Source organism: Pyxicephalus adspersus, chromosome 5 (genome assembly GCF_032062135.1).
Source record: "Pyxicephalus adspersus chromosome 5, UCB_Pads_2.0, whole genome shotgun sequence".
Classification (NCBI taxonomy): Eukaryota; Metazoa; Chordata; class Amphibia; order Anura; family Pyxicephalidae; genus Pyxicephalus; species Pyxicephalus adspersus.
The window spans coordinates 137,838,988-137,860,037 of record NC_092862.1 but is presented as its reverse complement, the minus strand read 5'-3'; the positions used below and the strand labels follow the sequence as shown (position 1 = coordinate 137,860,037).

At 39.5% G+C, this 21,050-nt stretch overlaps 1 protein-coding gene across 1 annotated transcript in view; it reads right to left on the bottom strand.

Annotated features, from left to right (window-relative positions):
- The window catches only part of LOC140331668 (probable acyl-CoA dehydrogenase 6), a 61,607-nt gene that overhangs the window by 36,636 nt on the left and 3,921 nt on the right, over positions 1–21,050 (bottom strand). The window contains exon 3 of the mRNA XM_072412877.1: positions 11,691–11,811. Coding sequence (XP_072268978.1) covers positions 11,691–11,811 — 121 coding nt within the window. The remainder of the gene's footprint in view (positions 1–11,690; positions 11,812–21,050) is intronic.

Below are 21,050 nucleotides of genomic sequence, written 5' to 3'. Positions count from 1 at the left end.
TACGGCTCCTCCCCTGGACTCGCTTGATTGTGAATTAGAATCTGCAGCAAGTCAGATATGGCCCGCCTCATTTAGTGGCTAGACATCGTCCAGTCCTTTCCTTCCTAGCCAGACTTCAATCGTGGAGGTTCAGCATCACATGTAGGTGTTGTCTAGTGTGGCCTGGATGCAAATACGGACTCTCATAAAATACCAACTGATATCCACTCATCAAAATGCTTCAATATTTTCACCCTCTTTGCTTGCATAAGGCTCATGGGAGTACAGCAGCCTTGGTCTGTCTGCATTGCATAGAAAAGAATAAAGCTCAGATGACACCATGTAATTCTGCAGTTGCCTGCACAACAGGGCTAGAGTGCGAGAGGAGGAAGCAATAAAGGAGCCAATCATTTGCTATGCTTACTAACAGCTTGCTGATAGGACAAGAAATCAGTGATAGGACGAAACAGCAGAGAGAGAAATTAGCTATACCCTGTGCGGTTCTCCTATTCACTGGCTAGGGCAGGTTTAAACAAGTTAAATGGTACCAGACAGTGACATCTAATGGCTAAAAAAAGTACTGCAGTGGACAGTTCTGGATTGAAGGTGATTTCTCTGCTTTATTCCCTTGCTATTGAGAGGCAAAAAGGATGTGCATGTATAAGGATCGTGAATATACTCTGTAACAAATGTCCATTTGTAAACTCTTGAAAAAAATTAAACCAATAAAACCAAAAAGTTTCTCTTGAAACTCTGATTTAAAGAGTCTCTGTTACCTGGAAAACACAAAATCCTTTTTATGCAGAGATGATGTTTTTGTTTGTTTTAGCAAGCATTTATCTCTGAACACAAAAACATTCTCTTCTTCCCACACATCAGTCCTCACCCGGTGCAGCCAACGGTCACGGCTGTAGAATATGCAGAGTGTCAAGGCCCAGTGCCTTGCAGGGCCCAGCACGATGAAATAATCATATTTATGACATCTGGCTGATGATCTTGTATTTTATGTATACGATTTTACCCTGAATGTGAAATACTCCTATTACTCTATAAAATGTAATCCTCATTGTAAACCAGCAAACTGTTCTATGAATTCTTAAAGCAGTAGATATATATTTTGTGTTAGGTGCGCAAACACCGAAGGCTGTATTCATTATGATTATTCAAGATTCACAGATTCTCCTTTGAGAAGAGACGTAGAGGGGATATGATTATTCTGTATGAATATATAAATGGTCCATATAGAGAACGCTCTTCCCCATTATTCATTACAAAGAACAAGAGGGCACTCTTCGAGTCTAGAGGAAAATAAGTTTAATCTTCGTGATAATACTGATACTGGGTAATTAAGTTTTAATGTAACAATTACAGAGACTGTTGATTCAGGGAACATCCAATTGCCTCATTGAATCAGGAAGGATTTTTTTTCCCTTGTTGAAGCAAATTTACCAGGGTTTTTTTTGCCTTCCTCTGGACCTACTGTGTCCATAGGGTTTTATATCTGAGATATGTTTATTTCTCTAGTGGTTGAACTTGATGGACTTATGCCTTTTTTCAAGCTGACTTACCATGTAACTATGAGATTCGGCCATTTATTCAATAGAAGTATAGCAATTCAATTTGTGATCGCTGAGCTGTTTTGCTCACTGACCACTAGGGGCAGAATGAGTCATTGCTTTAATACACTTTGAAACAAGCAATGGGTAGGGATTCCAAGGGCTGAAAATACGGCTGAATTGATGGGTGAATTTTTTTAAACACAGGTCTAAGTAATTTGTATTTTCAGCTATGGATTGCAACTCACAAAAACCACTGCCTTTCTTACTAACGATACTGTCATTCACTTTTCTTTCCAAAAGGAGCATCAAGTCCCCCATTTCCTGGCATGAGATTCCAGCTCCCAGCAAGGAACACAATCACAAAAATCTTGATGTCTGTGCAATTCTTAGCTGTTTTTATAAATCTGTTATACTGTAGATCAGCCTCTGATATCACTTTGAGAGCTACAAATTTGCAATGCTGCTGTCTGGCCACTGGAGGGAAAGAGACTGAGGATAAGCTTTCTCCTGCATGCAGCAAAATGATATCATCGTGAGCCTAGGCAAAGACACATGACCGGAATTTAAAGCGTAGTTCACATTCATAAATAATTAAAAATTGCAGCTTGCCAGGCCTGCATTGGTATCTGCATTAGTTTTTCTTGTTTTCACCTATTCTGTGAATCACACTTACTGTTCCTAAATAACTCCACTCATTTATTCACTGGTTGGGAAAGCCATAGAGAAAGCAAAATGAATGCCCAGATAGTTACCAGGTCCTATCTAATGTACAGCGCTGTGTAATATGTTGGCGCTATATAAACACTGTTTAACAATAATATTAAACCTAAAACTAGCACAGTGAAAATCGTGCTCAATCTCCGATTGAAAATCTATTCATGAAATGTTTCCTGAGCCGTATTCAGTGTTTTCACACACAGATTCATCATAGGGCTCCTATCAGCAGTAACAGATGTTTCCCTCTCTCAGGTGAAGGGGCCGCCATTGTGTACACTGGGGCAGAACATAAAAGCTTTGTGCACCGGCCCCAGCGCTGACACCACAGATCCGTAATAACCGGCTTCGGAAACAAAAGACTTCGCCAGCCAAGATAAATAAAATTGGATGCGAGGAGGGCGGCCAGGACGGCAGATTTCTGTCATTACCGGATGGATGTGAAATAGATCACAAGAAGGAGATGACAAACAAGCCAACCGCAGGGTCAGGAGATGATTGGCTGCACAGGAGAGGATTTCGGGGTATTTGTTTCATATATTAGCATGGCACTGATAAGGGGGAGAGGTATGCCAACTCTGCCACTCCCTGGAACAGGGCTGATTTTGGGGCAAACTGGGCAAATTCCCAGGGCTCCAGCTGACAGAATGGTGAAGGTGGAGGGAGTTGGAATGCTGTGCACTTGCAATTCTTACTTCTTATTGGCCCAGGGCCCCATTTCTGTATAAAACCGCCCAAGCCTCGAAAGACCTTACAATCTCATGCCCCTGGCACGGTCACACACATGCAGATGGTACAACCAATAATGAGAACTAGCAAAGCAGCTCTCGGACTTGGGGCAGCTATAAACCTGTCAGTCTAACACTAGGAACTTGCTGACAGACTGGTAGGGTTTAAAGGGTGATCATTGGAGTTTTGCCCAATTAGCAGTTTGGGACAGGTCAGTGACTGTCCTGTCTGACGGGATTGTCTGGATCCCAACACCAGCTGAACAGCATTTCATTTTTCATAGGAGACAAAAGGCATCTGGACAGTCCACTTATATAGGAAAACATTCAAACTTAATGCAGATAGTGAGCTTTATAGCCCAGGGCTGCAAGACTAATAACAACTTAATGAACACTGAAATGGAATCCATAGAAGATTCCTATTACTCTGTTATGTAGACATGGCGGGATCTCTATGATCCTAGTGATGTGTCCCAACAGGGTGCTACTAAAGTTTTAAAGCTGTGACTTGTTGTCAGGGGGTGACAACAAGATTGGTTGGCCAGCTGAAGAAAGAAGGAAGAACAGTTTTGGCTGACTGATAGCAGAAGAGGCGGCATAGGGATCATGTGATCAGATAATGCGCAATGCCCCTCCTGCAATAAGTATTTCTACCTGTCTGATCTCTATCCAGCTGCTACAATTTGCTGAATTATTATTAATGAACAGGATTTATATAGCGGCAACATATTGCGCAGCGCTGTACATTAAATAGGGGTTGCAAATGAGAGAGGAATACAGGCAGTGACACAGGCAGAGGTAAGGACCCCACCCCGAAGAGCTTACAATCTAGGAGGTGGGGGTTTAGGAGGCAAAAGAAGACGGGTAGGCGAGTTTGAAAAAATGGGTTTTGAGCGCTCTTTTAAATGAGCAGAAATTAGGAGCAAGCCGAATAGGATGAGGACGACCATTCCAGAGAGTCGGGGCAGCTCTAGAAATGTCTTGGAGCCGTGCATGTGATGAGGTTATGAGTGAGGAAGTCATTAGTAGGTCATGGGAGGAGCAAAAAGAGAGGCTAGGGGGGTATTTTTCAGGTATCAGGTCAGAAAGGTAAGTGGGGCAAGAGCTGTGGAGGGGTTTGAAGGCAAAGCACAGGAGCTTGAATTTGATTTAAATTGAATTGCGCAGCTCATATTTGTTGTCTTAGATGGAATGTATCCGTAGTGCCACATCCAATAAAAATTTAGAGGACATGTTGTGTGTGCTGTTGTGTCTGACCGGCCATTGTTTTTTTTTTTCTACTCGTTAGATATGCCAAAAAGTGGCAACTACCACCAAAAGCGGTAAGTGGGCACTTTTGGGGGAAGGGCTTGCTTTACCACTGTGAATGTTAAAGAGGGCTATGGACTTTGAGGTATTTCACTCTCTTTCTGTGCCACCAACTTTATGGTTAAAGTAAACCCAAACTCTGTACAGATTTTACAATGGAAATGGTCATCTGGGATCAACTCAAACATCCAATGTCATTTAGAAGTCCACTATGCCAGATCAAACAACCGACCCACATACAAAAAATGGTGAGGAAGCAGCAGTTACTATTTCCTATTACTCTTTAAAGAAGAACAACTTCCAGTTTCAGTGTCACAAAAGGCATTCAGAGACCACAAAAAATCCTACAAACTATTAATCTTTATAAACCCAGAGATGCAAGACAAAACCACTGACCACTTACGTTACGCTGAATATTTTGCTTTTGTGCATTTTACCTGAATTATTTTTACAAGGCATTCACTATAATTGGCCGGCGACACATCAGAAAAGGTGCATGCCTCCTTTGTGCACCATGGCGCATTACAATACATAAGCGTTGCTGTGTTTGGGGACACAATTCAGAATCTACCACAGTGAATGCGTTGCTTGTGTATTTCTGAGACTATTTTGAATTGCCAATGTTTTAGATTTCTGTTGAGATCGAATTTGTAGAAACTCCAAGCCAAGATCACAGCGGAGACCTCTAACTGTCAGAGCTTCATGGAAGCCAATTACCTGCCCAATAATTCCAAAAAAGTGTGAGAAATACCAAGAGATTCCACAACCAATGAGAATTTGATGAATGCATTATGAGGCTTTTATAGACAGCAAAAACAATCATAACATTTATGAGGTGAGGAGAACGAGGTGCAAGGGTGGACAATGAAAAATTAACATTGTGCTTAATGCTGCGTGGAAAGCTGTGAGATTCATGTGATTCGCTATAATTAAATAACTGCAGCTGAATCTTCAGCCAGAAAGGGTCATGGGAAAGTAACCGTTGTACCTAGAGAGGGTTGTGACTTCAGTTGAAGAATCCAGAGAGGTCAAGTGCTGCTGAAAGGGTGAACAAGAGATGGACTGCACATTGGAAAGCTGCTGCAGATGTGACTCTGACTGCCAAAATTATGTTGGACACCTGGAGGAACTTCTTTTGTTTTACTTGTAACCATAACACATTTTAACCATATAGTTCCACTATAAATACATCTAAAGAAGCATTACATATAACGCTACCACTTAGTGGCAGAATTAGTAATTGCAATGTAATGTATGAAAATGGCTGTTGTACCTATGTCTGTATAAACAGCACTGTACAGATACGTAGGTAGTGTTTTACAATACAGGTTAAAGCTGAACCCCAGGCAGAAAAACATTTTAGGCTTTACAAATGAAAAGTTATCTGCCCAGGTTGGGTTTACAGTTTAAGACTGCCACGTAAGGTTTGCAAACTTTGCAGTAAACCCCATTGAAATCTATGGTGAGCATGAATTTTTTTAGCCCATTCAAAAGGCTAATAAGCAAGACTATATAAAACTAAAGTCCTGGAAAAAAAACATGGCACCTTATCTCTCCATAGAATTGTCAGTTCCAGCACACACAAATATGGCACCACAAGAACAGTTGGATGATGGAGGGTGTAAGGCCATGAACCAGTGGTGGGAAAGTGTGGAAGAGGAAGAGGGGGTGATGTAAAAATGATCAGGCAGCTCTACAGCCACCCAGATCACGTTTACTAAAAGGAACTCGGAATGCAAATGATGCAACCATTTGTTGATTTAATCTATTCAAAGCTATGACATAAGTAGTACATCAATGGCAGTGAAAGGTTCAAACCTTTTGTTTCCAAAAGAAAAAGAACATATTTCTATAACTACTTAGCTGGTGTCAGGCTTTATTTTGACACTTAAAGTCTATTTAAAATCACATTGTACACTATGTCCACTAGGTAGCAGTGTTGCAGTGATTTCACTGTACAACAAACAGCAATGTCACCCTATTACAAAACTGGTCGAACTAACATCTACCGACAGGATCAACAGATATTAAAACTATGTTGCTGGGAGACTACACCAAACCAAAAATCACTGTGGTAAAGCTATTAACAGACAGCAACATATTTTTTATTTTCGATTTTTCCCCAGAGTTGCATTTTAAGCTTCTTCCGACAATAAATATTAGTTATGAGCAGCAGTCGCAGAGACGTTTTACAAGCTTTTCACAACTGCAGATGTTTGTTATGAGAGCTGAATCAAGATGAAACCTTTTCAAGCCACATCAGTCTTGCAGTCAGCAACTATATCAAAGAAATCTGCAGGGAGCATTTCTTTAAAGAAACTTTATTGAGATGTCTGCGAGTGACACAAAACAAAAAGATCCATTTGTCATGGTTATTCTGAGAAGGGAAATTGGCTGTTAGGGAGGTTTACGTATAATCAGTAAAAATGCAACATATTGTTTTTGTCATTTTGTTTTCTCTTTGTCATGAAAGTTCAAGAATTTCCCATTTATATTTCATTTTCATATCACAGGGATCCCTAGGGGGCTTTATGCATTCAAGAGTTAGAAAGAACAACAAATGAAGGGCTATTAGGAAAGTATGGCATCTAAGGTGCCCATAGACTGGAGAGAGGTCAGACATGCTGGCGTTTTTAGATCACCCTTATGCATCATAGTCTTCTGTGAGGAAAAGCAGGGAGGTGCTTGCAAATATCCCCATACCAGTGTCAGCTAACCAGCGGAAAAACAACAGCTAAGAATTCTTTAGGTTCCTCACCTGTGTCTGTATTTCCATCCACAAAAAAGTAAAAAAGGATTTTTTTTAAATGTTTTATATATAGCCAGCAGGTGGCCCTCTTGATTGGTTTAATATATACACCAGGCTAATCTGTATTGCTGTGTTTGTATACAGAGCTCTATAGTTCAAGATTAAATGGCACACCAAGCTGAATAGGTCAAAGTAGTGATTGCTCTGTCCTTTGAATTGTGCTCTATAAGACTCAATTCAAATGCCATTAGAGAAAGAGACAGTCTCTTTAAAACATATATAATGGTATTGGTGTGATAAGTAATAAATGTTTGCATATAAAAAAAAGAATTCATGTAAATATTAAAAATGATCAGTTTTATCAAAATAAAGCGATCTTCAGTCATACAGTTTTGTTGCCACCCCCTGCAGAGGAACCTAAAGTCTCAATCTCATTAAAAACTAATAAAGAACATGTATATGTATATATATATATATATATATATATATATATATATATATATATATTATAATTTTTTATATAATATATTATAGTTTTATATTATTTTTCAGTGTTTTTACTTTTTTATGCAATCTGTGTGGAGGCACCTGGTGATTTTCCACATTTCTTCCCGAACACTAGAGGGCAGCAGAGTGGCTGGAATGTCGGCCTCCTGCCTATAGGAAAACATATCCCATGATTCTTTGCATTGTGTATTATGAATAGTGGGTGTGGTGACACTTGTAGTCTCAGCTCTCTGTAGCACAATGGGGTGACTACAAATGATGACAATCTGCATAGAGCATGAATTGTAGCCACAGACATTAAAGACACACAATTCTCTGCAATGGATACAAAGGGATTATTGGGAGCTAATTAAACACATAAATTGGGGCAACATTACAGAAAAGGAATGAATCGCTAGAACACAACACAAATATGATTTTGATTGTCATCAGGGTCAGTCTATGGGCTGCCATTCATCTCTATGATGAACAAGGTGCTGCTTTAATGCATGAATAGCCATGAAGATACTGATTATGTGAACTCCACATTCACCGGCAACAGACAACTATAGAAATGAAATGGCAGTACACATCAATATTCACAATCATGATTGTTGATGATGATTTAAGTGAACGATGATGTCTATTCTGTAGAACTATTTCACAAACAGATCTATAGGTCAGGCCTCAAACATGGAGAATTCTAATAAGGTTGGGTAAAGAGGGCAGTTAGGGGATGGGGCATACGGTGAGTTTGGTAAGACTTCTGGGGAAAAGAAAATTAATCTCCGGATGAGGAAGGGATTCTTCACTGTAAGGTCTGTGAAAATGTGGAATCGGCTCCCTCAGGAAGTAGTTGTAGCTTGCTCGTTCTATAGTTTGCTTTAGGAAAAAGCTGGATGATTTCTAGAGGCACCGAACATACCTGGGTAATAAAGATTTATAGTAAAGATAACAGAGACTGTTGATCCAGGGAACATCCAATTGCCTCATGGTATCAGGAAGGACTTTTTTCCCTCTGTTGGAGCAAATTGTAACAGGGTTATTTTTTTGCCTTCCTCTGAATGAACTATGTCCATAGGGTTTTATATCTAAGATATGTTTATTTTCCTAGTGGTTGAACTAGATGGACTTGATGTCTTTTTTCAACCTGACTTACTATGCAATTATGTACTCAATGAAGGGATTCAGGACTTTTTTTTCCACAGGGAACCTTTTACAAAGCCAAAGTTCTTTTGGGTTTTGTCATTTTGGTGATGCTACCAATTTAACCAATTTTGGGGTTACTGGGGTGGCTTAGGGATCATTAAGGTTTGGGGGGAAAAGAAGTTAAGTTGAAAGCTTTAAGCAAATGAACAAGAGAAGATCAGAGGCATTGTTGTAATAGAATGCTGCGATCTGAGTATGATGTAAAATAATTGAATATAATAAATTAAAGGAATACATTAAACACACCACACATTTAATTAATTGTAGGAGCTGATGGTATTGACCAATAGAGACAAAATTTATCTTCCCAGCATAACAAGCCCATAGGGTGTCAATGTTGTGTCTAATGACGGGTGGGATATTTGGGGAACTTTTGCTGCATGAAGAACGGATAAGAAGCCAGACGCAGCTGCTTCTATTCCCTGGAGATTCAATCATTTTACCAGGAATACATGAGTATTATTACTCTATGTCCAGTTTTTGAAAAGTTCTTTGCTCTTTGCTATTTTATTATTTTATAATTTTTTTAGGAGATTTCTTGACAGTTATTATAAAAGGAACCCTCATGCCATTGCCACCCTTCCCTGCCTAAATAAGCCTAAACTCTAAAAAAAAAACAAAATAGAGATATCATTACATGATATAACTGTTTACCATTCTCCTAAAAGAAATGCACAGAATATAACTAGGTGTAAAGTTTTAAAGGAATGACCCCAAAGTCTGTTGATGAAAGATATATCCAATTGCCGACTTTGGCATTAGGCTGGGCTTTTTGGCAGAAAGGCATAATGGATTTCCCTGGGTGGCAGGGTTGCTCAGAGGTTAGCACTCTGCCTTTGCAGCCTAGTTCCCAGGTAGGTTTCCCTCGGGTACTCAGGTTTCCTCCCACAAACCTCCAACATTCCAAAAACATGCAGTTTGGTAAATGATCTTAGACTGTGGTAATGACATATGACTATGGTAGAGACATTAGCTTACTTTGAGGGTAAGCTAGTGACAGGACTATGGGCTTTGTACAGCACTGTGTAATATGTTGGCGCTATATAAATACAGGATAATAATAATAATATTGTCCCTTCTGCAGCTGGCATTCTAACCTGGCTGATTAACGCATGTGGAGCTCAGCATTGCATGCCAGAATTTTTGGCACATTCTGGCTTCCCCTGCAGGTGCTGGGACTGAATGAACCCTGGCAATACGTAATTCCAGCCCAGCCAATCAAGATAGCCAAAGATCAGACTGAGGAAGAGAAGATGGAAGAAGATGTTGGCACCTGTGACGGAACAGGAACAGGTGAGTATCTACTGGGTTTAGTTCCACATTTCAGAATCCATTTTTGCCTGCCTCTGGACTCCCCTATATATATATATATATATATATTTCTATCGGGAATACTAAGGTTTTCTATTGCTTAGAAATTTACTAAAAATTACTATTTATGTAACAACTGAGATTAGAGAATTGGGCATTTAAGAAAATAAATCTACTAATCCCTTTTGTAGTCTATGACACTCTCCACTTTCAAAGTTCTGAATGCTTTCTAGCAAACAATGACCATGTAATATATATGGATATATAGACATATAGAATATATATAGAAGAATATACAAAATAGTGAGTGGGATATGTAAATGAAAAAGAAACAAGCAGAATAAAAAGTAGTATTCTTATTAGCTAATTATGACTTTTATAAATGCAGCAAACCCCCAAAAATGTCATTATTTGTGTGCAAACAGCCAGACAACACACGAACACACAAATGGAATCATGGCTAATAATATTACAGAAATTTCTCTTCTAAAAAAAGGTGACATTCCCATCCACCTTGCTAACTGTGAGTATACAATACTCTCAAAATTGCAAACTGAATCTGTATCACCTAGCATGTAAAAAATAATTCTCTAGGCTGTGATTGGTTAGTGTTCATAACCCGGTGCTGTGTAATCCTCTTTCCCCTTTCCTAATCCGATGCACTCCCAGCCTTGTCAGCATTTTCCCAGCTGACAGCAGCTGTGCTCCGCACATTAACTGGATTTGTCAGGCTAATGGGCTTGGCGGTGAGGTTACATCAGTCAAATGAAAGCTCATCACACCGTTCTTTTAAGGAACAGCAGCCCATTTTCCAGAAATCCCAGAAGGTAGTGGGGGCGATTTATATGCAGTGAAAGAAGAAGACGTGTGATTGGTTCAGAGCAGCTAACTGAGGGCCATTTTTAGCTTGGTGATTGCATTCGTTATCTCTTTTTAGACTTTTTTTCAATGTATTTTTACCAGGTAATACTGCCAGTAAAACACTTCCTGTTTTAGGGTGACAACACTAGCTTGTCCAATGTGTCTATGGAAGGAGCGTGGGTTGTCACACAGATTGGACTCCCAACATGTCTCTCTTTGTCTATATATATATTACATTGGGGTGGGGGGATTGGTGCAGGATCGCTCGATCCTAAAGCAGGTCTGAACCTATCCTAAAACCACCTTCCAGGTGTTCCCATTCAGTTATTTGGAAATAATAATTTGGAGTGGAGAACCAACAATGACATGCTACACAAAGCTAGTGCAACACCTATATACCTCTTAAACCACTCATTTGTATTGCAATTACAATGAGAGAGCTTGGAAGATAATTAGCATATCACAGACAGTGCACTTCATTCTCAGAACATAAAATTCATAAACAAGCCCCTAGTTTTAGGGCTTGTGACAGAATAATAAAAAAAACTTCTGGTCTAAGAAAGCTCCACCATAACTAGTTCGCTGTTCGGTTTTATTTTTTCATTGGCACATGCACATCACACGCCCAAAGCCCACAAGGGCCATGATGGCTAACAAGCCCGAAAAACCTGATCACCCATGAAAGCACAGGGTAGGTGTGGCATAGTAATGTGAACCTTTTAATCTTGATACAGTCTACTATGAGCAAAGTACAGGCTCTCGTAAGATAAGGCAGATTGTACCTACCAGTCGGCTTGCTGACTCCCAGAATCCCGGCTTGTCCAAGGATTTTGAAAACATGATGAGCTGGAAACTGTTCTTCCTTTTCCCACTGGTCCACATACGGGTTGATTTCAGTGTCTATTATCTGCAAAGTTTATAATTTAAAGTTTTTTTTAATAGTTATTTATCACAGAATTCAAAAAATAATGAAATGTTGAATAAGCTGAATTCTAACAACTAAATAAATAATTACATAGCAGTTGGGGGTGCCAGCTGCCGGGATCTGGCCAAGAACCATTGTTCCCACAGCCTGGAATGTTTGGACCACATTGTATCTATCACCACAATATTTTAGTTTGTGGGTAAGACTTCCTAGAATTCCTACCTCCTCTCCTGAAATTGGGCAGCATGGCTGGCACGGTGGCTAGATTTTGCAGCAATAGGCTCCTTGGTTTGACTCTTGGCCCAGATGGAGTTTTATGTTCCCTATGTCTGTGTGGGTTACCTCCGGGCACTAAGGTTTCCTCCCACATCTCAAAAACATGCAATTAAGGTAATCAGCTTCCTATCAAAAATTGACCTTAGACTGGGTTAATGACATATGACTACGGTAGGGCCATTGGAATGTGAGCTCCTTTGGGGTCCATGACTATGGACTTTGTGCTGCTTAATATTTTGGCAGTATGTAAATACAAGATATACTAAAACAAAAGCCACAGGTGGCGTAATGCCAAGTCAGAGGCAGATATCACATGAAATGTGGCATCCTGGGCATATGTGTCTTCTGGTTTATTGAAAAGAGAATTTTATTTGTATCATAAAAACATACAAAAGGTGCTACATATGTAAAAAAAAAAAAAAAAAAAAAAAGCCATGGGTGTTCTTTACTGCAACACTTATGCTGATTATGTGATAAGTAAAAGCCGATCCTGACACTAATCACTTAATGTCACCAATTGCACTGGCACTGACAATCTCACTTTCTATGGAACAGATGCAGGTAAGGATATGAAATAAAACTGAGGAAAATCCTTGCAATGTACATAGAATGAATTGTTTCTCAGCAATGCAGAAGACTTTCTTCAAAGGAAAATAGGAACAAACTATTTACTGGACCCCAGCAGGGAGAAACACCAACAAAAATGCCACCTTATCTATTTATCTTGTCTAAGGCAACATTCTACATCAGCAAAATTTAATGGATATTTGGAGCTTTAATGCATCTAAAGTAACCTTATACATATGGCACAATATTACATTTCAATACATTCCTCCATGTTTTTCCTTGGTGTGACTCACCTTGTGCTTCCTATGACAAGTCAGCCATCAGAGTTTCCATGTACACTGCACGATTTATGAGTCCAGCAGCCGACGGCTGGGACTAGGAACCAAAGTGGTCACAAGGAATTCACTGAACATAAAACATGGGGCTACAAGCTGCCTATGATACAAGGTGACGGGTTGTATCTGCAAGTCTTGTATATAGCCGAAGGCATAGTCTATGTAAAGGTTGAGTGCACTTTTTAGATATATTCAACCTTTTAATATGTTAAAAAAAAAATCTGTATGGCATCTGAACAGAGCAGGATAGACTGGGTAATATTGTGGGGACTAGTGCCGGGTGGATTTTCTGATTGGGGTAATTTCCAACATAGATCAGAGCTATTCCTATCTCACATTTTACTCAGAATTGAATGAGCGATCCAAATTCATATCCAATGGTATTATTGACCGGTATAGAAGGTCACCAGACTATGAGCTGATCCCTACTATTCCTGCCATTTCCAGGTAAAGTACAACTAAACCTATCTGGTTGCTGGAGTGAGACAGCTCTCATCATCCAGAGACAGGCTGAGCTATACCATACTGGTCAATAATAAAAAACAGCAGTCCCAACTCAGAATTTCCAAATCCAGCTGGGTTTCTTGAACCGATTATTTTGTGATGGTCCTGTTTCAAACACATCCTGTTATAAGGTGACAACTTTTGTCCCTGTCTTCCAATTGTGTTCCCACATTGCCACCCTGCCACATGGATGGAGGCTGCAAGCATCACTTCAACTAACAATATTCAAGTATTAAGAAGAGTTAGCAGGATCAGTTTTATAGTGTGACCGTTGGAAATTTCTGGGCCCCATAATAGGTAAACCTATTTCCCCCCACTCCCCACTTTGTTTAAGTTTCAGCATTGCAAACTTGAGGGTCTTTTGATTGGGGCCCAGTACAGAAGTACCCCTTGTCACCCCAGATGTTAGCCCTGGGGCTAACTGGACAATCGCCCATGGCACCTACTTTTTCCAAGACCCAAAATGACATAATGCTAGGGGTGTAGGCAGAAGGAATGCTCTACATTTGAGGCCACTTTATATATATTTTTTTTTACCCATTCCTGAAGGTTAGTTAGGTTTTAATGTCCTTGTTAGCCCAGCTGAACTATCTTTGAAGGATATACTTTTGAGTTGACACTAGAATAGGATATCTTCTAAAGGGGACACCTTTTCTGGGGACAACCTCCACATTGTTGCAGAAAGAAAAGAGACAATTTGTGCCTTACATTCCTGACTTGTTGTGTATATCAGCTATTCCTACTGTTGTATATCAGCTAAGCATAGCTATGTGACTACAAATATCTCATAAGAGGAAATAAAATCTGTATATCTGTACTTTCAAAATAATAGGATTTTTCTCTAGGGAGCAATTAAATGTTTGGAAGTCCTGTCTTTTTCTCTCCACATTCCTAGCTGTATGTCTCTATTGTTATCTATTCCCTGGCAGGTCCTATGGGACAGGAAATCCCTGCAGGATCACAGGCAGAGCTTCTATAGCAGTGCAATGAGTCACATCCCATTACCTGCAGCACCGACATCTCCTCATTGCTATCCACCATGTGCTTCAACATCAAACTGCCCATCACACTGACAACATCATGACTAATAGACGGAATATTAAACGTCTCGAGTTCTGCCAGTAGTGCAATGCCTGTGCAGGGATTATATTATCAGTATTGGGTTTATTATCACCAGATTGGAAGACCTCTGCATGCAAATTGTTTTATTTATAAATCGATGCAGTTCGCTTGGAGATGGGAGTCTAAAACCCAAATAATTCCATTGCAGAAGAAGGCAAATTCTCAAAGAAATTGGGATAACTAGTGTAAAATGTAGGTATTACCTTAGCACCTGAACTTTACAAATTCATAAAACCTATTGGGTGGCTGTGCACCTCTAAAGCTGCGTACACACTTCCAATAGTTATCTTTGGAAATGAACAATGAACGAGCGATCGGCCGAAAATCGTTCACAAAAAAGACGATCATCGACTGACTAACGATGCCAACGAACGAGGATTGTCGTTGGAAATGAACGACCGTCACGGCATATCTGATTGGCCGACGATCGTTCGCTATCGTGTGTACGGTCGTTCAGTGATCGTGCATATTTTTGCAATACACTTTCTCCTTTACATGTCACTGCCTGCATCGTTCAAACGATTGAATCTAGCGTGTGTACACTATTGGTGGATTATATTTGAACAATCGTATCGTTACAGAATGTACAGAATTGTGCACAATACTATCGTTCAAATATAATTGGGCATATTCGTTGATCGGTCGTAATCGTTCGTGTTCTAAGGATAATTATTGGAAGTGTGTACCTAGCTTAGGACCTCTCATGCTTTTTAGTTGCTTGTTAACATATTGAGATCTTTCAATTGCTCCTCACCTACATCCTTGCCTATTCATACAGACACATGATTTCTGTAATGCAAGAATACTGGCAAATGTAGTCCAGCATTTATTGTTCTTCCTGCTTGGAGTGTGACATTTGAATAATTGTCCCAATGGCTGAGTTCAGAGATGAGAGTAACAGGCTATAATGCAGTGTACAAGCACAGCTCATGAAACAGATATTCTGCTCATCACTTTGCTTCTCTATACTGTTTGTATTCAATGATAAACCTATTTAGATATTAGATTTTTCTTTGTTCAATTTTTGATTTAGTTTTTCTTTAAAACACCAAATAAGGAATGATTATTTGTAGCATAACATTTGGGGTTTGATACTGTGGTCTATCTAGGGCCTTGCTAGAAAAAACAAAGAACGTTTTCTAAATTCCTTTTAATGTTCATAGTCAATATGGAGTTTTTTTGCAGCACGGTGGCTCAGTGGTTAGCAATTTGGCCTTTGCAGCGCTGGGTCCCAGGGTCGAATATCAGCCAGGACACTATCTGCATGGAGTTTGCAGGTTCTCCCCATGTTTGTGTGGGTTTCCTCCAGGCACTGCCGATTTCTCCCACATTCCAAAAACATGCAGATAGGTTAATTGGCTTCCTGTCAAAATTAACTTCAAACTGTATTAAAGATTAACATACATAAATACATTAACATATGACTAGGGTAGGGGCATTAGATTGTGAGCTCCTTTGAAGGACAGTTAGTGACATACCTATGGACTTTGTAAAGCACTGCTTAATATGTCAGCACTATATAAATACTGTGATATTAATAATAATTATTATTTTTTTTAATAACCTGAAGATTACTTGTAATATAGTATACAAAGAAACTTTTTTTACCTATTCTAATGGCTGACTGATTTCTCACCCCCTTCCCTTCCCATCAACATGCAAATGAAATTTCCAAAGAAAACCTTTACATTTTCATTACATAACATATATTTGACCCAAGGATATCATGACTTGGTCTATGAGCTTCTCAGAGCAATGCAGGTTGATAATGGCTGGTCTGCATATGGCTTCCTAAAAACATCTCAGCACCCTGCCTCAGCATTTTTCCCAAACCCTAAACTCCGGTGCAAGCAGTGGATTTGGTCTAAGAAACTGTGCAAATATCGAAATGCCTTGATGGTTGGACATCAATCTGGAAATGTAATGTACATGTGATGTTGAGCTTCTGTAAATGAAAGGATTGGATGATGCAGGAAAAAAGGCCGGCTCTATCCATTTCTAATTCTTCCATTGCACATTATGGGAGGTTCACAGTGTGCACTGAGATCAGAGTAAGCAATTTCAGTCAATGAGAGGAGTCTGTACAACTGTGAAAGCAGCTATGAAATATTTTTATATGGAATCATTGCAAATTTTGCCCGTCCCCATTACTCTTTCAGGAATCTTTCATAGGAGATCAGAGGAAAGCACTTAAAGTATGTAATTAAATTGACATTTCCAGGTTTTTTTTCTCCCTTTGACATTTCCTAGAAGTTCTGAGCGCTCTTGTCTCATCTTATTAAAGTTGCAATAAGACTTTTCTGCTTTGTCTTCAAGCTTCAGGTTGTAACTAGCGTTGGTGTTCGGATTCGGGTTGTCCTTATATTTGACACGAATATGGCTGTTCGAATTCAGATAGACCTGACCCAAAAAAAAAGAGATTTGACAGCAAAAATTCGGATAAATGTAGAGAGTTCATCTGTAGTTCACTTCCCATGGTCACTTGACCAACTTTGCAGTCACAGCTGTGACTGCAGGCGATCCTCAGGGCACTACAGGTTAACTAATCTGTAGTGCCCTGGAGATTGCACACTGAGCTAATCAATAATTGCAGCTCATTGAGAAGAGTGTGCGATCCCCGGGGTGCTACAGGTTAATTAACCTGTAGTGCCCCGGGGATTCTAATGGAACTCCACCGAGTTCACCGTGGGAACTTTATGGTCAAAGCTATCAATGCAAGCGATCCTCAGGGCACTAGAGGTTGAATGAGGACAAGTTTCCCCATTCATCACATCTAGTGCCCTGTGTTCTTGGATAGAGAAACTCTATCCAAGAACACATACAACTAGTAAAGGTGCAAGAGCAATCTGATTGCAGCCCTTTAGTTCCTAAAAATAACCCAAATTCTCCCACTAATAACTTTAATGAGGTTGGAATTCACCCAAACAATTTCTCACTATTCGATCGAATAGCTGTCGAATCAAATAGTGAGATATTCGAACAACACTAGTTGTAACATCCGGCAGAAACAGAAAAATGAATATTTTATTTTGGGTTGATGCTGACATGGTGAATCATGGACCAACATCTCTCATTGGGCCTGATTTACTAAAGCTCTGCAAGGCTGGAGAGGATTCACTTTCATCAGTGAAGCTGGGTGATCCAGCAAATATGGAATGGATCTGGTCCAGGATTCAAAACATTTTCTAACAAATAGCAAATGAATTTTAAGAATCTAGTTCAGGTTTGCTGGATCACCCAGGTTCACTGATGAAAGTGTATCTGCTCCAGCCTTGGAGAGTTTTAATCAATCAGGTGAGTGATATCCTTCCAACAATTAAATCAAAATTCGGCAAAAAAAGCTCCCTCTTTTCTAAACTGCCGGAACAAAATTATCAGGCAGGGGATCACTCCATGGATCAAATGTGGCTGGTGCTCCTATTTGCAAAGCCCCTGGCTGGGAGGTTAGGTGGCAATGGTCTAAGCAGCATAGCTGGAAATCCAGCCCTGCCTGACCTAGGGTGACAACACTGCTTCTCCCAGATACAGTACAGATAGGTGTTGTCACCCTAGGACAGGAAGTGTATTACAATAAACTAGAAAACTACAGAAAACTAGTGCAGTCACTACTTCTAAGGACTGGTAAGTTGCAACAAATTATATTTTTGTTGTTGGTTTTAATTACATATATCCTGGATCAAACCCCCCCCCCCAACAAAAACTCTAAAGCTCAAGCAACATTTTTACCAACAGAGCAATAAATACAAATATGCTTACATATGCAGCAAAATCCCCACCATATTGCAAATACAATAAAAGCTTTGATGTGCGTTCACAAGACACATCAACATATTTGCAGAATCCTGAAATGATTCAGCTCGGTGACACTAGAGGTGAGAAATTTCCATCAATTGTTGTATTTACAATACTGACCAGGCTCCGCAGTACACAGCCTCGCAGAGCATTCACAATGCAAGCACAGAACAATAAATGTGTTGAGAATGGTAACTCATCCTTGGGTCTGCTCATTTCTGCTTTTTATTCTCACATTATGTGTAGCAGGTTGAAACAAACAATCCGGCACTAGAAGAGAGTGCCCATCCAGGGGGGACATTGAACGTGTGATATATTATAAGAGGAAATTATATTGTACAATATTAAAGCTGAATTTTATATTCAGGGACCCTGACTGGTAGAAGAGGATGTCTGCTCGTTTCATGAATAAGTCTGTGTGCGCTTTTTTTTTTAATTTTCTTCTCTTGTTGATGCAGTTTACATCTCAAACAAGGACATTTTTCTAGTATTGAAACCTGCGTCTTCTTCCATCTGCGACATACCTGTCCTCACAATTCAGGGTGCTGATAAACCATGTTCCTTAGACTGTCTGTAATACACAATGTTTATGCATACTGTTGTTCATAGTCTTCTGAAGAAGCAGTTTAATCTACGAAACGCATTGAGAAATATAAGGGTGGGTGTCATACCCTCCCTGCCAACACAGGTGTTTTGGTTCATGATACATCAAGCCTAGCACATGTTACTCTGTATGTTATGCATATCAATGTCATTCATTATCTAATGATGTTTGATAAAGTGTTTTTGAAAAAAAATATTTTATTCATATTGAAATAAAATTCAGCTTTTATGTTGTACAGTATACTTTTATCACAGTCCCTCCTGAATGGGCACTCCCTTTCTAGTACCTGATTGTTTGTTTCTATTGATATAATAGGCATGTGGTGTCCTTTTGTTGGGGATTCAACTTTATTATACAGGGGCCTATCTCACTTTATTCTATGTGTAGCAGGTTGTCACGTTGCATTGGCTGTCTTGGTAAATTATCAGAATGAAAAATAAAGAAATAAATGCACCAGCTCAGCACCCCACCTCGGCTTCCTGTGAATAGCTCTGCACACGACTGTATACAGCGATGTAAAGGAAAGAGGAAGATTTCATCGGTGTGTGATGGAGATTTCCTTTGTAGAGGGGCTCCGGATGTGCCAGTGAAAGTGATCACAATGGAAAGAATGTTCCTACATTCCCAGAGAACTTTAGAACTGCTGCTGTCTCTTTCTATATATGTTTACATTAACACCACTGCATATGAGACAGTCCTGATGTTAGCAGAACATAGTAAAGCCTACCATAACCTCAGCGGGTGCTAATTGGAGGGGTTTAACTTTGACTCAGTAGGGGGCATGGTGTTTCTCTGCAGAGAGACTACTGTTTCTCTTTAGAGAGCAATGGTCCTTCTCTGCTGGCAGCAGACAGTTCTTTTTCACTTAGGCTGTGGTTGTTCTTTAAACAATTTTTTTTTATATTGAACATATTTTTTTTAGTGCACCTGATTTATATATAGTTACACTTAGTTTAAGTTTACATTGCAGGTACATTTAGGGATATGCATGTGGGCAGGGCTGCAAATAGGGAAATAAAGAGGACCCATGCTAAGGAATATGCGTTAAAAATAGAAAGCTGTAGACAAATAACTATTCTTCAGTATTTTCTGCACGCTTGATACAGCTAATGTTTAATGGATTGGCATGCCTCGTTCTGCATGTCTTTATGTGGATGGCCCACTTGATGATCGTGATCTGAAAACTGCTTGGGTTGATCAAGATTAGCTGCAACAGCAAGTGACACTCAACACACTGCAGCTTGTATATTGCAACAATGCAATGCGAGTTCAGACATCAACATATGCAGATTGTAAGCTCTTCGGGGCAGGGTCCTCTCCTTCTCCTGTGTCACTGTCTGTATTTGTCTATCATTTGCAACCCCTATTTAATGTACAGCGCTAAATAAATCCTGTTTATTATGATTATTAATAATATTAATAATAATCTTAGTATTATTACCTGAGAATGAATAAAATAATAATAGAATTGGAATCTTTATCGTTATAAATCATAAAAACCAATAACATAATGAAAAATGATAAAGTGTCATATTAAAGCGTAGCTTAAGGTGTAACTGATTGTGACAAATAAATATTAAAATGAGCACAAGTCGAGTAAACATGACCCGGGGGTAAGCGTACATATTTATTTAGAAGGGAAAGTACACAGCAACGCAAACACAAAGCTAGCACGGGAGTTTATGTAAACATGTAGCTATTTTTTTAGGGAAATTACAAAGTAATGATAAATATGTCATCGTGGAACAAAAGAGGTGTAGAGACACCAAGCAATGTTTGATTGGATGACATGGGATATTGGGTAGTGTATGACCCACCCATTGATAATCAATCTATATATAAAATTGGATGTATGTACGTGTGTGTGCGCATGTTCCACCATCACTCGAAAACGCATAGAGACATTTCAACAAACTTGCTATACATATGACTGAGACTCATGTGAGTGAACCAGTCATCTTTGTACAGTGCTGTGCTATATGTCAGAGCTATATTTAGATGTATGTATGTATGTATGTATG